We start from the raw sequence: 16,933 nt of genomic DNA on the forward strand, positions 1-16,933 counted from the left end.
GGCTCCAGACACAGTTTTTCCAGTTTGTTTGGTGTGAGACAACCACTCCATAGAGCAAATTCAGTCTCTGTCTGTAAAAGGTAACAAGATCAGAACTATTACCCCCGTCCCCTGACACCCCACCCATGTAGTTAGAATATAATGACGGGAGGGGGACACGTGTAGATGACAGGTGGCTAGAGGAGGGAGGAATAGAAGAAGAGAGACAGAATACAGAAAGGAAGAGAGGAGAGAAAACGTGTAGTTGTCAGCAGAATCAGATGTCATACAGAGAGACTGAGCTAAGGGGGTCTTTGAAGTTGGACATGGTGTATAATACCCTTAAAGTTAAAGAGGAAAACAATTCAGCAGCTTGTTATGGGCCTGTTTTGGAGGAGGGAACGGGTTTCTTGTTAAAAGGTTCAATTTATGGGAAATAATAATAGTGAAATAATGAAATATTTCAACCTGATATGGCCTCTTTAGGATTGCCTCCATCCAAGCATATGTAGAGTGGGAGTTTAACTACTACCTGTGCATTATTATGTTAAAAAAGTGGTGAGAGGACAGAGATAGAGAGGGGAGAGAGAAAACAAGTTTGAGAAATATTGACTGGGGTTGGGGGGAAAAGGGAGGAGCTGGAAAAACAGTGAGGGGAAAGTAAAGAGATAAGGGGAAAAATATAAAAAGAAGGGGAAGAGAAGAAAGAGAGACATAAAAGAGAAAGGGGGGCAAGTTGGGTTGTTGAAGGTTATTTACTGGTCTTTTTTAACCCTTTAATCCCATTTTGCGCTTGACTTTTAAGTCTACCAATGTATAGAAACAATGTCGGATGCACACTAATCCCTTTTGGGCCATGAAACTCTCCTCTCCCATGGTAATGACTCATTTCCTCAGCTAGTCTGACAGAGACAGAGACCATACTGGGCCAGTATGTCACCAAGAGGATGCGCTATAAAGGACAGATATGGAGCAGTCTGGTATGTGGCTTTTAACTACTATTGATATATCCTACTATGTCTCTGGAGACTGAGGGGAGGAAGCCAGAGACAGAGGCTACTGAATGGCCCATCAGTCTTTACAGTTGTCACTACATGTCACTACAACTTCCTGTTGTGACAGGGCAGTGGTTGAACACACTTATTCTGTAATTGTTGTAGGGATTAACAGAAACAGCAGACCAAGGTGTTGAGAAGAGGACAAGGGTGGTGGGATCCACAGAAATTAAGAAGAGAGAAAACAGTGTATTTGAATAATGAAGCACACCAAGCACCAATGAACTGATCTATATCACACCCTGTGGAAGAAATTGGGATTTCCTGTGTGCTTACTTTATTCACTAATCAATAGAACTACTCATTGTATACTATTTAGTATGTTCTCATGTAAGCTTGCTATTAATAACACTACACTGTGTCCATGTGTCAGGGTTAATAGATGTTTGGGGGCAGGAAAAAGTACAGGCTAAACGTTCCTTGTCATGACTACAAGGAGAGCTCCAACTATGAACTCTCTAGCCTGAGAGTTGTCATGTGTTGGGAGCAGTGAATCTCTTTCTGATTGTTGTAACATTACTGCCTGACTGTCACAATCTGTTTACATTCTTGTGCCCTATATAAGCCTGGTGTTGTGTTGTAATTTATTGACAGAGGTCTGGTTTTCTCTCCCAATCTGCAGATTGATAAATACTTGATAAATCCAGAACTCAACTGAACTTAGTCACTCCGTTTATGAAGAGACAGACAAACACTTTCTTCATCAACCCCATCCACGCCTTAATATCCTACTACACTACAACTTGTTTCTTCTGATGGTGATTGTAGCGGGAAGTGTTGGAGAACAACTCCTGGTCCTCCTTGAGTTCCGGCCTTTAGTTCACTGACCGACTATCAGTCCTGACAGAAAATCCATGTGGCAATCATACAAATGAACAGAGGACATTGATCTACCATCAATTACATACCTGTGCAGATCTCCCTGCCTAACTCTCCTTCCACTCCACAGTTAGGCTGAGCATTGTTGCTTGGAGGAATCAACGGTTGATTGACAGCCTAGAAAAAACCCCCAACTACATTGCCGTCAACATCAGCGTCACATCAACAAGAAACGAAGAGGGGGAAAAAACATGACGGGAAACACTGAATAAATAGAGCAGTGAGTGCGACATGGCATGTCGGCGATAAACAGGTTTATTTATGCAGTCGGAAAACAGCAGCCAAACACTGGGCCTCCCAGGGACTGACTCAGAAAATAGCTCTATAAAAAGATTTACCGACTCTTGAACATGCACATAAGCAAACGCTGCAAATACGCAGCGAATCATGAATAGACACCAACACACTCACACAGCGAGTGCTACATAAAGTCAGTCACAAGCATAAATAATCAGGCAGTCACTAATGGACACATGCTCCCAGTGAGGGTTGATTATACACAGTAGATACAAAAGGCTACCCCACACAACCCAAAAAAACAATTTTAAAAGAACAGAAAGGAACACCCTCAAACGTGAACCCATCAACCATCCCTGCCTTTTACAAGGGTGGCATCCTGCGCTGTGATACAGAACACACTGATGAAGGGAGGCGACTAGTCACATCCCCGAATGGCCGTTTCAATGTCCCATTGCCCCCCCCCCCAAAACTCCCCCTCAACCTTTGAGATATCACATAGAGGAAGTAGAAGAGTCCTTTAATCCCTAATGGGAATACATTAAATTACTTTGACAATCTCTCATTCAGACAAGAATGTGTCTGTGGTGTTCTGATTTTATGTATAGACTACACTGTCCCTGTTCTGATAATAGTCTGACTGTTAAGACAAACATTGTGACTGGGTAATACAGGAAGGACAGAAGCTTACTTCCTGGTATAGTTCCACACTGGACATGGTTAAACTCTGGTAAATGAATCCTAACAGCTTTTGCAAACATAAACACACATACGTGCGCACACACACACAGCCAAGATATTCCAAAATGTTCACCCTCACACGTCAAATTTAGCCCATCTCACCAACTCCTCAAATGACTACCACATTAATCAATCAGAATCACAAGTAAAAAACATGAAGAATAATCTTAGATTGTAATCCCTGTAGTTGGTACAAGTTCTCTGCATGCCCTTTCCATATACAACAGACACTGCAAAGACTTTCTGCCAAAAGACTAAATTCCAGGTTCTGGGCAGCACAATCAGAACATCAAATAAATACAGGCATTGGTGTAGCATTACATTTGGAAACAGTCAGGCAGGTCACGGACAATGGGAAATCGAGGAAGTGCGCAAAGGCATGCATAAACGCCAGCAATTCCAATGCAAATGCCTGCAAACTCTGCTTTTTTAAAATCTAATCTGATTTTCAACATTAGGTCTGAAACTTAGAAAACAAGGATTCCCTTGAAGTTATGAAAATTGACATTAAGTACTACTTAAGTCAAACAATAGTGGCCCTTACTTGGACCATCAACAGGCATAGCCATTAAACAACCCCTTTGTCTGTGATGGCCTAGGCGCAGGGTGTTTTGTGAACTGTAGTATGGGCCATGGAGACAGGTTTTGAGTGGAGCCACTGGTAAAACACAAAGTCATGGCATGGTAATGAGGAATCAGAGTCTTTGGACCAAACTGTTGTAGTATTTGGCTGGAGGTTCAAACAATATTTCCAGAGCTCTTTATCTGTACTGACCACAAACCCCCCAACTGAATAGCCGTAGATTTTTTTGAGAGCCCAAAAAAGGATAGAAGAAAATGAACACCATATACCACTAAAAGTAATGGAGGATTCAAGTTCTTTGACATGAGATCAAAGGGTTTGACTGATTATCCAATATGGATGCTCATCAAGTGTATATGTAAAATGGATATGATGGATATAAATAACTACATTTAGATCAAGTTAAAGCAGAACAAAACAAATGTTTATGATGAAAAAATACTTTAATTAAAATAATACAATTTGATATGATCATTTACTGTCGAACTGGATCTTGATGTTGAGCTGCCACACAGAGCAGTAATAACATGCAGTGCATTCAATATTCCACAACAGGTTATGTAGAAACAAAAAAAAAACCAACACTGAACAAATATTATTTTAAAAAATGTGTCACAATGTGTAAAACATCACGATGCACAACAGACAGAACTGGCTGAAATGATTAGTAGTTGTATGGCATGAAAGGCGTTTGTGCGTGTGTGTTATACATGGTAGCCATGTCAGTGAGGCTCACATCTGCCTTATCCTTCATGTTCTTGGATGGAGAGAGTTGACGGGTCCATGGTTACCTATATTAAGGGAAGTGGGGTGTTGGGAGATAGACAGGTAAACACAGGTTTAACCATAATCTCATAGACACAAACACAAAAGGGCATCTTGTTCTTTTATAGAGGGACAAGAGGCCAGCTTGTTCATGAGAGGGATCTTCCAGTTTGAGAACACTACATGACTCAGGGGCCTGGGAAAGATCTGGCCCTGATATGTGAGAAGCATCACGGGGCCAGAACCCATTTGACTAGGTTTCTTATCACTGGGTATGTATAGATGCTTTACATAAATCCATTGCTGCAGTCAGACAATGTGATGGATCACCAGAACATCAAAGGCTTCCATAGTGACACTTCTCCCAGTCACATGGACCTATTTAAAACACTTTGTGTCTGATATGCAGAAACTTATACTGGAGTCAATGGTACACGCAAGTGTAATTGATATTGCACATACAACTAATGTAGTATGCATAGAAGCATGTATGAGCACACTCAGCAAGAGAGCTACAAACACACCGACCTTCTACTGCGACAGGAATCCAGGTCATCCTGGAGCACAGAGGCTCTCTTCTGGAGAAAGTTTACCTGTGGAAGACAGGAAGCACATAGCGAGCATGTGAAATAAAAATACATTTTCACGTTAACAACTAGGAGTTGGAACAAGTGGAGTTGAAGTGGAGGAAGAAATATTTTCAATGGTAAGGTCAGAGTAACTGGGTGGAAAAAAGGGGTTAGGTCAGGATTGAGGAAGAAAATATTTTTTTAAGCTGGGGTCAGATAAGTGGGGGTTTGGGTTGGTGGATTAAGAGGTTAGGACACAGGGATATTGGGGGAGTTTAGTGGGGCACATGTTAGAGACATTGGATTTGGGGACATTTTTCTTCCAGGGGAGAGCAGTTTTTTTTGTTTGTTTCGCTGTGGTTGGAGACACAGGCTCATTTTCTATCCATCCAGTTTTTCATCCTCAAAAATAATGCATCGTAATGTGCAAAACCCAAGACATCCTCAATGAGAGGGGAGGCTGTTCTGGTCACGAATTACATTGTATAAACATATCGGATCACAGGACTGCGGTCACAGGCTGTAAAGGGATCTGGGTTGAGCTATTCGAAGCAGGCTGGGCATTGGTGCTGTTGAGAGGCTCCCCCTAACAAACGCTGATGGTGCGGGCAGCCGACAAAAAAAAAGGCCTATTGTTCAGATTGAGAATGTTGGACTGCTGAAAGCCCCCCTCCACCAGTTTCATGTCAGACAAGGCCCTGCAAAATTATTATGAGGCCCAGACTCCCGTTGATGTATTAATGTGGTTTCAAAGTATAATAGTGTTACCCCTCCCGTACTTTTGTCTTTGGTCACAAGAATCTGTGACATGCAGTTCAAAGTAAACATGTGGGTTGAGTTTCTGGTGGTTTAGATCAATTTGTAGAAGGAGGGAAAGGAAAACATTTATGGGAGGAAGGTACAAACTTCCATCTTTATGATTCAAAATAACCAAAGGAAAATTGTAAGTTCAACTGGGACGGACTCTAACCAACAACATGGCTGACTGGGAGTTACTTCTCACCTGAGACTTGAGAGAGGTGATGGTGTCTTCCAGTTCTTGACGTAGCTCAGCTGGCATTAACCCCTTAATCTTCAACTCACAGTCCTGACGCACTGCAGTCACCTGGGGGTGTAGAGAGAAGGTCTGATCAATACACATTTGCAGATTACTGATACTCAAAGCGCATAAAGCTGGGATGAAAAAAAGGATGAAAAAAATAAACCAATTTTTCCAAGAAGCCAAATCCAAGAGTCCATTCAAAACATGTCTGTGTTCGCACACATAGGAGCAGCAGGAAGCCAGTGGGCCTTACCTCTCCTCAGATAGCTTCACATCTCCACAGGGGGTCCACAAGATGTAAGGCTCAACACATTGCCCCCTACTGGCCATCAGGAGTTCTACAGTGTGGGGTACCACAGCTAGAGCACTGGGTAGGAGCGGCTAAACATCGCCAGCAGCGGGTAAAACACATCAAACACAGAAACTCTCGCTACCTCAACAGGGAGGAGGAAGTCTGTCCGGGGCCAAATTACACTGTAGAAACCATAGTCTGATTACAAAGTTTAAAAAGTTGAGCTTGAAAAATGAGTCCTGCCCACACGCACAGACTGGTGTTCACTGTGCACACACTGATTGTAGAGTCTATGGGAGTCTTGGTCATTTGAAAAGACAGATTTGAGAAAATATCTAGTATTTTCAAAGGGTTATTAGAGCAAGAGCCTGCAACACCGGCGACTGTTAAGTCATGACCAACAGTCCAGCTACTGCCCTCCTCCTTTCACAAATTTCCCTGTTTCAAGATAAAAGGGCAGGGGATGAGGGCACTGCTTTTCCTAAAATCATTTTCCTGTTGTGGATTTAGCTGATTGTTCTGGCTTTTAGTAATTAATCTTTCTGGGCACAATGAAAGGATTGGGAAGCACTTCAAAGTGTTAGAGTATAAATGATCTCTACACACTGGAGCTCCCCTTTTTTGTCCCAGCACAGTGTGCAGTAAATTAGGCCTCTGCCACGATGCCAAAGTCTGTTCCCTGACTTCTCTACTCATTTAAAAATGGCAGGGCAATAATGTCAGAAAGAAAGTCCATCAATTAACTTTTTTTTTCTCTGTGAAAAAGTATGTTTTAAGTAAATTTGAGAGGATTCTTTTCAAACGAATGTGAAAAATGGCTTTGCAGGCTATAATTTAGGATTCCAAGGAGTTCAGAATAGAGGTGAAGACATGAGCACATTTGAAAACTTCTTTCTATGTATAGACATGGCTACAGTCATAACAATTCAGTGGCCCAGACAAAACAGTTGACCACCTCAAACCGAAACTACAAACAATGGGTAAAAAAACACACATCTTTAAAGATGCTGTAAAGCAAATTTAATGATTTGCTTCTCAGTACATTATATACATGTGAAATGAGTTGCTGAAAGCATGTGCAAAGCGGGAAAGCTCTGTCGCACTGAAATGTGGAGTGAGACCGTTGAACAGTTTCTCACCCGTTTTCAGCTCAGGTTTTGTAAAGGCGGGCAAAAACCCAACCTATCTACGTCAGATCACCGACGGTTTATATAACCGGCATTTTGTTACTCAGCTGGTACGATGCAAAGACAAAGTAATTAACACATAAAACACTCAGACTGCAGGTAGGTTTGTTCTGATATCTGCAATTGATTTAGCTACTTGTTGCTGTTGTTGGTAAATTCAGTAAATTTGAAGGGGCAGAGCTTCAGTTCCTTCAGGCAACACGCTTTTCTCCTGATTTCAAAGCCAAATTTTATTTTTCATTCTAATTTGGATGGGTAGTTAACAACACATTCTTCTGTGGCGTGCTTTACAGCATCTTTAATAAACGGCTTTCAAAATCGAAACGTTCCCATTTCATTGCAGCATTCTTCTCATGTGTAGACTGTTAAGCAACAATTCATGGGATATCTGGTCTGATTAGCCTCAAAGTTATACACAGAGTATCCAGTCTTCTTTTGGCCTAAAGTCTTGTATTGTATGTATTGGAGCTAATTGTGGTGTATGATCTGAAAGATAGAGATGGAATCACAAAAAGCATTTTTTTTTGGTGGTGGTAACTGTTTAAGCAACTACATTCAGGGAGATGGAGTAAAGGGGGCCTGGGAGGAGCCCCCCTTTGGTCGAGAGGAACAGTATTATAAAAAAGCATTGTCTACCTGGCTCCCAGCCTAAGGACTTCACAAGCAGCTGTGTTAGATTATTAAATGTGGGTGTGGGAAGGACTGAGAGAACTAAAAAAACACTTCTTTGCAATAGCTGCAGGTCGACTTTTTTGTAATACTGAAATACTTACATAATTAATGTAAAATATAAAATGTTACTAGTTTGAAGACCAGTCTATGGATGCACTGGTCATTCTTAACAAAGCAGAGGTTGTCTTTGAAACATAAGGTTTGATTTTGACACTCTACACTGTTGTATGTATCAACAACACTGTCATGGTCTACTGTGTTATATATGTTTATGAATACAGCTTACAGACAGAACTGCCACTTTACAGTAGGTCAGAGAGTGCCTATTGAACCCAGTAACCCCTCACGGCCATACTGTAACCCCTCATGGCCATACTTTACCTTGGTACAGATACACTAATAAAAACGAACCAGGAACATGATCAAAAAAACTAAACATGGATGCCTTTTCCACACACTTTCATTTCTGCGTCTTCTAGACAGTTTTCATATCTCTTTCCACATCTCTTTCTCCCTGCATTTTGTTTGTACTGTAAAGCCCTTCTTCTGACAGGTGGTGGAAGGGATGAGACAAGTCCTAAAAGAGACTGCTTACCAATTAGACAGATGTTTGGAGATGTTTTGAAGGTGCTCACTAATGAAAAACCTCACTGCCAGGTTTTAGTCATTGACAGATTCCGAATGACGAGGGAGGGAGGGAGTAAAGAAAAAGAAAAGTGCAACTATTCTCCAAATCTTTCGGTCATCTGCAAAAAGGAGGAACAAATCAGAACTTCTGGAAAGTCGGTTTCATCCCCCTTTTAGGCCTCCTCCTTTTTTGGCCTGTTTCTGATAAAGCCCATTCTCCATACTAAAGACGAAAAAGAGCAGGATCTTTTTTTTTTCATCCTCTCAAACAATCTAATCTATATATAGTCTTTAGATTATGCTGGTGGTTTCACTTTTCCTACTGCTTGATACTGTGACACATGGGTGTTTTTGACAGCTGCCAGCAGAAAAAATACAAGGCCTTGACACTTTGAACGTTCAAATGAAGTTTGTCATGTCGCCAGAAAGCTTGATGTATGCTAATGAAGCAGGAGGTGGGGGGCGGGGAAGGGGGGGGGGGGGGTTGTACTGCGGGAAGATTCCAAAGTGACAAAAACCTTGTCAGATACAAGAGGGTACATCAAAAACAATGCCACTCACAAAGTTTGCACCGCCACATCTATGAGTTTGCACTCAGAGTTCATCAAGGAGCGGTTTGAACTCAAAAACGCTTCACTGAGGAGGAATATACAAACTGCTTCACAGAACTGCACAACTCAATGAGGCAGGACGGATTAGAACTACGAACAGATCTCAAGTTCTGAGAAAAGGGATGGGTTAGCTTAGCTGTTGCTGATCAATTGTGAAACTACAAAAAACTATGGTGGGGACAGAAGAGAACTAGTCCTCCTTCATTTAGGTTCGCACAGTACATCTCACCTTAAACACCAATCTGTTTATATGATACGCTTCAAGGATACTGTCATGGTATTAATTTGAACTTCGTGAAGCACTACTTCATGACTCATGTTATAATGTATTGAAAAGGCCTGTGGTCCTAAACTTTTGTACTTCCTGAGAGTCTGAACCTTACAATGAGAAGCTGATCCGCCATTTTAGAGGTAGGGAGCCTGCAAGGGCCCTAGAACAAACAGTCAGCCAACATCTGTGCGAAGTCTGGGCAAAAAGCTGTTATGGTGTGTGAAGGCTCGGATTACAAAGACACATCTTGGCAGATAAACTAGGGCAATATCACTGCGAGGAAGGAGAGAAAGTCTGTCCCAGGTTTTATTGCCACACACACATACACAAAATCAAACACACTCACGCAAAATTAATAAGCTTATATACACACAAAAAGTCCTGCATACACACACAAACACAAACTCCAGTAGAGCGTGAGGCCTGACCTTAGGTGAGTGATGAGAGAGAAAGCTAGGCTAGTATGTGGTTTTACGAGGTGGAAGAAGACATGTTCCTCACAGGCAGCCTCGATCCTCTATTCCTCATGAAAAGCAGCCCACCACTATCACCAGAAAGCAGTAAAGCCAAAACTTGTCTCGCAAACACACTAGCATGTAAACAACGTAATGGAGCAAAATTCAAATGTACGATGGCAGAAAGAACCATTATTACTCACCCACATTTTCAAAGTATGATAGTGTTCTCATAATACATGCTAGGTGTAAGGTGGCACAATTATGAGAGTCTGAATCACTGCAGTGTTGATTCAGGATACGACTTTGGGATGAACTTTGAAGGGGTCAGTGACAGCCCACTAAAACACCAACCCCCCACCTGTAGATTTAGGCAGCCCAGACCTGGTGGATCCTCACAGGGGTGTGTGAAGTGTGTGTCAACGGTCAGTGGTCTGGTCTGGGGACGACAACGACAAAGAGTCTGTCTCTGGTGTACATACCAAGCTCCAGAATGCACAGACACAACCTGGTCATTACTCTTTTCTTCTGTGTGTGTCAAGGTCATGGAAATTCCTGATTACAGGGCAGACCAGGGAAGTGTGTGTGTGTAGGGTTTTCCTCTGAACCTCAGTGGCTGTGGTATTCCTGGCCCCCAGCACTGGCTCTTGAAGCCGGATCTCAAGGAATTTGGGAAATGTTCAAGGGTGCATATCTCTCTGACTCTCTCTAAACTAAGGAGTAGGGGTGAATGAAAAATGGGGGAGGGAGAAGGAGAGAAGAGAGGGAAGTAGAGAAGGTGTACTGTCCCTACCCACCTGGAGGGTGTGACGGGAATTGGTCATGGACTTGAGTTTGGATGTCTGTGAGACACTGTGTGTGTGCATGTGTGAGTGTGAGGGGAGGGTAAGCAGAGAGAGAAGGTATGAGAGAAACTCAAAGTGGGAAGGTGAGGAGAGGTAAGGTGTGAGAAGGAGAGAAGAAAGTGGATGAATGATGATGGTAGCGGTCATCACTTTATGGATAAAAGGGTACTGGGAGGGATCATGTTTTGGGAGGTTAGGGTGAATGTGGTGTAGACTGTGGGGTGGAGCTGAAAGACAGAAAGAGAGACTAAGAGTGTGGAAAGGGGGGATGGGTAAAGGGGGGCGGATGGGCAAGGGGGTGGGTGAACAGTGTGGGGATGGGGTGAGGAAGATGGAGTGTGTGTGTGTGTGTGGGGGGGGGCATTGGTTACCTGTTCCTGATTCTCGAGTTCTTTGTTAAGTAGCTTCTTCTCTGAGGCATGCAGCTGTCTCTGCAGACTCTCCACCTTCTCCTGCAGAGCCTGGAGGGAGAACGAGAGAGGGGGGAACATGGAAAGAGAGAGAGAGATAATGAGAGAGACAGAAGGAGAGAGAGGGTTAAAGCAATAGATATAGAAATGCACAGACACAGTGAAGGAGAGGAGGCTCAAAGGTAAAGATGAGAAATAGAGAGAGAATGACAAGAGAACAAGAGAAAATGAGAGAAAGACAGACAGAGGGAGAAAGAGAGGGAGAGAAAGAGTGAGATGCAGTGTTAGATTAGCTGAGTTAAAAGGCTAATGATAAGTCGTGACAGTAATTACTGGAAAGCTGTGCTCATTACAGAAAGTAATTTCAGAGAAGGACAGATAGAGACTTACACAGGGAATAAGCTTTCTGTCTCTGTCTACACACTTAAATACTAATGCCGCCTACTCTTATATGTATAGGTGATTCATTTGATAATATCCATACTGTTGTATAACATCAGTTATTTCCTCAACGGGCATCGAAGTCTCAAAGTGTGTGTGAGATCTAGAGTATGTAGAAAAGAGTCAAAAGGGTACAGGAGTTTTCCCTTCAAACTGTCTGTAACTGATAGCAGTGGAAAGAAAGGCACAGTTCCTGTATGTGACTTAGAACCAGATGTCTAACACACACACACGGACGCACACACGCCAGCTTCGATTAGCCCTCACGAAAGGCAGAACACACACGCTTGCTCATACACTGAAAACATCATGCAAATAACATGTGTGCATGCAAACACACAATCCCTGGTTATCATCAATACATAAGAAGTTCCCTCCAGTATGTGAGAGTGAATAGTGCAAGTGTTCCCTCCTATTTCCAGGGAAACACAGTTCAGGAGGTTACCATGACCACTGTGCTCTTCACGTTCAAGTCCAGTTCCTGGATAGTGAAGCATCCAGTCCACACAAAAACAAATACGTCTGTAAAACAGATCTGAAATAACATATCCTGTAGAGTTAAAAATAAACACATTTTGAATTTGTTTGATAAAATAATTTGATTTTTTGGATGCACGAGACATCAGCAAGTATTACGCCTGATTGACTATGCTTTCAAGTTGTTTTCTGTTGACGATCTATGGCTTTTCTTCAAAACAGATCTTACTGTCCCTTACTGGCTACATATTGGACTGAAAACATCTAATAAAACCAGTTGTTGGCTAAGTGTCCTGGCCTATGGTTATGAGCCTCTTGATGATATTAATCAGTGTGTTTTCTCTCTAGCTCAGTTGTCTGGATCCAAGCCACCCCATAGTCCAACTTTGTTATTCACCATCCTCCTCCTTTCCTTTAGTTTCATCATGCGAGGCTGTTCCATGCTGAGACAGAACAGCTCTGTGGATCCGGTCTGGAAAGGCCTTCAGATGTTTTTGCTGTGTGCTGAATTTTGTTAACCAACAAAATGCACATTCGTGACTCATATCGCCCCCTGTAAAGTAGGATTACTCAGGGTGTGAAAATGTGCATGCAAACAGATGACCCCGTCCTAACCTTAGCGTCAACTCTCTGGGGTCTCCCAGGCACACCTCCAGGGGAGAGGGGGGGGGCTTCAGAAGGAAGGTTCCAGGAAAAAGGGCTGGATGGCGGGATGGTCTTCTCATGTGGTTCCCTTATCTGATCACTGAGAGACCACTGAGTCACCACTTCAGCGGCATTCAAAAGGATGTCTCAGTGGAACTACTGTTTATATGAGAAGCCCTCCAGGTTTAGAGTCACTGCTAGTCATTGCACTCATTACCCCTCTCAGACAGACGCCCAGCCCAAACTTGGCCAGGGCCTTCATGGACCATTCTGATAGAAGTAGGTCTAGATAATCTAGAAATTGCGGAAAAGGAACAGAGTTCACATCTAAGTGAAATGACGTGAGATCAAAGTAAACAGATATGTCCTTGCCTGGGCGTGCTAACCCCAGGCAAGGACATATCCTTTAACTTAAATAGCACCTTGTAACATTGTACTGTACATTTCAGAAATCTTGTTTTGCACTTAAATTCACACACATATCAATACCTAACTGTTTCTAGAGACAGTGGTGGTCCTGCCTACAAAGAACTTCCATACAAACCCTTCAACCAGAGCTGAAGGACCACAAGGGGCAGCATTAGAGTGGATAACCCCTGGATAGAGTATCTCGGGGAGCATCCATCTCCAGCCTTTGCCCCTCTCTTGGAGCTTAGAGGAATAGGATCTAGGTCAAGCGGCTGATCCTCCAACAATAAAGCCCATTCTCATTCCAACAGATCTCAGCAGGGGTCCTGGCAAGGATTCCTACTGATCCCTGATCCCAGACACACCCTGGACACCGCACGTTTTCTCCCCTACTTTGAAGGGTTTGTCGTCCCCGGTGGCCCAGCTGTGATATATATTTCTCTCTTTATATCTTGTTCTATCTATCCATCACTCTCCTTCCCTCAATCCATCTTTTTTTGTTCTCACATATGTACGAACGCAAGTAGACATACCTTATGCACATGCACATACACGCATCCACACAGACCCATACAGTTGCACACACATTCATGCACACACACACACACAGACACACACACACTCTGGATGCAAGTGTGTGATTTTCTATGGAAGATCCTCTAAACAGGGTCCAGATGGGGAGGGTGATATGGTCTTTATCATGCCTGCAGAGTGGGATCAATCTGAAAAGACCAGAAAGAGGTGAAAAATCTGATTTCCTGAAGGAGAGGTGGACAGAAGGAGGGGGCTCAGTCTGGGTGATGGAGGTTTAGGAGGAGGAGAAGAGAGGCAGAACATGGGGAGGATTAAATAAGAAAGGTATATAGGAGGAAAGACAGAAAGGTCCAGTATTCAGCAGAAATAACTGGAAGAAAATTGGATCAAGGAGAAGAGAGGGGTAGAGGAAAGAGATAGAGAGGGTTGCTCCCAAACTGATTTTCTTTAACATCTGTATCAGCACTCCTTATTTCTCTCTATATAATTTAACTTCACAGATTACTCAGAATACACACATACACATACATAAGCCCTGTTATCAAAACAAACACTGCATGCAGGTGTAGGCATGCATTGATATTAACGTTCAAGTTCTAAAAGGTGAGTGTTTTACTAAATTAAACAAGTGTGCATAGCGTACACAGACACACACACACACAGCGGTGCGAGACCTGAGTCATCTTTCCTGGGTGGTCCTTCTGCAAAGATAAGGCAAGAATGTTTCCCTCGGGTGAAGTAAAAGAAACAGAGAAATAGAGAGAGAAAAAAGGAGAGCGGGAGGGAAGATAAAAAAGGCCCAGGGCCCCTTTAAACTCCAGGCCATGTTTTGTTAGCCGAGGCAGGCAGCGCTCTCTTCATGTGGAAGCTGCTTCTATTTGCAGTATGCTGTCAGAAGATTCTCCCAGACACAGATTAAAGAGATCCTCTAATGACACTGAGGCAGGACAGCTTCAGACAGGAGAAAACCTCTGCCTGCAGCGCCTCCAGCACTGCCTGCACACACGCAGAATGTACTACACGCACACACACACACACACAGTATGTGCCTGCACACACACACACAGACTGTACTTCTACACACACACGTACAACTACACAGTTTGAGTAGGAATACTAAATAGGTGTGTGTTTCTGTGTTTGATTCTTGTCTAAATGATGTATGCTTGTCATTGTACAGGACAGTCGGCAGAAAGAACAAACACACCTTCTAGTGTGTGTTTAGGTGCCATGCTGATAATGGACAGTAAGGGGCTATCCTGTTATCCATACATGGTCTACAGTCCAGTTCCTGTAATGTATGTGTGTTTCTCACACAGCATCCTGGAATGTTATCTCCTTCCACTTCCTCTGATACAAGGATCAAACATTGCTGGGAATCTGCCCACAGCCGGAAAACTCGTCAGTCAGCTAACACCACACAGACACATATATCTATATATAGATACACAGACATCTTATCCCTACAACCCTTCAATCCCCAAAATCACACACACACACACACACACACACACACACACACACACACACACACACACACACACACACACACACACACACACACACACACACACACACACACACGAGATTGAAGCAGCTCTTTGCCTGTGCAGCAGAAGGTACTGTCACCCACCTGCTCTTGATCCCGTAATGCCAGTCCTTCCCACAGGCAAAGTCATCTTTTCACCAGCACAAGAACCAATGTATACATAACTACAGTCCAGCCTACTGCTGCTGCTTGATCTCAGTGCAGCAGTGTAGGAGGAGTGTGTGTCTTTTTCACTGTATAACAATACAGCAGTCTGTGTTGTATTGTGTGTGTGTGTGTGTGTGTGTGAGAGATGTCACACAGAGGATGTGACTGCAGGACCTTCACAGTGTGTCAACAACACGCTACTGATACAGTAACAGATACCGAGGCCACAAGAAGAGGTGTGTGTGTGTGTGTGGTGTGAGGTATGTGTGTGTGTGTGTGTGTGTCAGGGAGAGCAGGCGAGGGGAGAGACAGAGACAGGAAGTGTTGCTGTGGGGAGCAGGAACAGTGATGCTGATCAAAGCCAGGCTGGGTGACACCATGGGCGGGGTCCCATTGTTTATTCACCAACCACCTCTCCCCCCTTGGCAGGCCGAGGTGTGTGTGAGTGTGTGGGAAGGAAGACACAGAAAGGGTGACACACAGTGTCAGAAAGGAATAGCAGCAGGATAAAGAGAGAGAGAATGAGTTAGAGAGAGAAATCCCAAGGGAGGGAAAACATGGACTTGAGTTCTGTCAGATCTGGCAGCTGCAGAGTTGACACTGACAGATACACACACACGCACACACACATACACACACATACAACTCTGCACCCCAACCTTTTTAAAAAGCCAGCCTTCCCTACTTCCCTAAACCCTGGATGGAGCGGAGATCACCTGAAGTAGAGAAAATATCAAAGGAAGAACAGGAGAGGACATTTCCAATTCTTGGTGTCTTGGCGATGGGGCTGTTCCCTCATACCCTCTCCCAGCAACATGTGGGGACTGTGGGGTGTGACACATTCTCTTTTCCACCAACATGCAACGGGTTTTGTTTCAGTTTGCGCACCTAATTTTGGACCGGGCCTTAGGACCAAAAAGTAATTAGTGCAGAACCCCAAAGTTGGTCCCAATCAGGAACCAAAAATTAGCAGGTTGTCCTTGACCTGGAGTGCAATCCAAAATCAGTGGCGGTGTCATATTCTACAGGTGGGTAAGAGAGGAAGGAGAATGGAGGTGTGGACCGAGATAGAGGTGTCAAGCGAGAAATTGTCTGCCGACAAAACCCAATGCTTTGTGACGATTAAGTCATCACCTGAATTTCAGGGAAAGCTAGAAAGTGGCACAAGAAAGAGTAAGCTGTTTGCCAAACTTGTTGAAGAGTGACAAATGCTGGGGTCACTCGGACACAAGAACAAATAATAAACTAACCCCCCCAAAAAACACCCACCGTTGTTGATGCATCCTTGATTACTACAGTACCGGTCAAAATGGTGTTGAAACTTCTCTAGATAGCACCAAAGTTACAAGAACCATGAACAGAACCAGTAAAAAAAAACAGTTACTTTGGTGGAAAAGGGGTATCTTGTCATCAGTGTGTGCTTCATCTATGGTGCGTGAATACTCTGTGTATGTAAGCTGTGTATGAGTTTGTGTATGTGTTTGCCTGTATTAGTAGAGCACAGGAGTTCCA

The 16,933-nt window shown here is 43.4% G+C and overlaps 1 protein-coding gene across 7 annotated transcripts in view; it reads right to left on the reverse strand.

Annotated features, from left to right (window-relative positions):
• Positions 1–3,898: 3,898 nt before the first annotated feature.
• cep112 (centrosomal protein 112) overlaps positions 3,899–16,933 on the reverse strand; it is a 175,978-nt gene continuing 162,943 nt past the window's right edge. For all 7 annotated transcript variants that reach the window (XM_084677255.1, XM_084677253.1, XM_084677256.1 and 4 more), the window contains 4 exons: positions 11,182–11,271; positions 5,812–5,913; positions 4,768–4,832; positions 3,899–4,265 (listed from right to left, as the gene is read on the reverse strand). In XM_084677255.1, coding sequence (XP_084533381.1) covers positions 4,262–4,265; positions 4,768–4,832; positions 5,812–5,913; positions 11,182–11,271 — 261 coding nt within the window. In that variant the 3' untranslated portion in view covers positions 3,899–4,261. The remainder of the gene's footprint in view (positions 4,266–4,767; positions 4,833–5,811; positions 5,914–11,181; positions 11,272–16,933) is intronic.

This window comes from Hypomesus nipponensis, chromosome 17, assembly GCF_054491055.1.
Source record: "Hypomesus nipponensis isolate SF chromosome 17, ASM5449105v1, whole genome shotgun sequence".
Lineage (NCBI taxonomy): Eukaryota > Metazoa > Chordata > Actinopteri > Osmeriformes > Osmeridae > Hypomesus > Hypomesus nipponensis.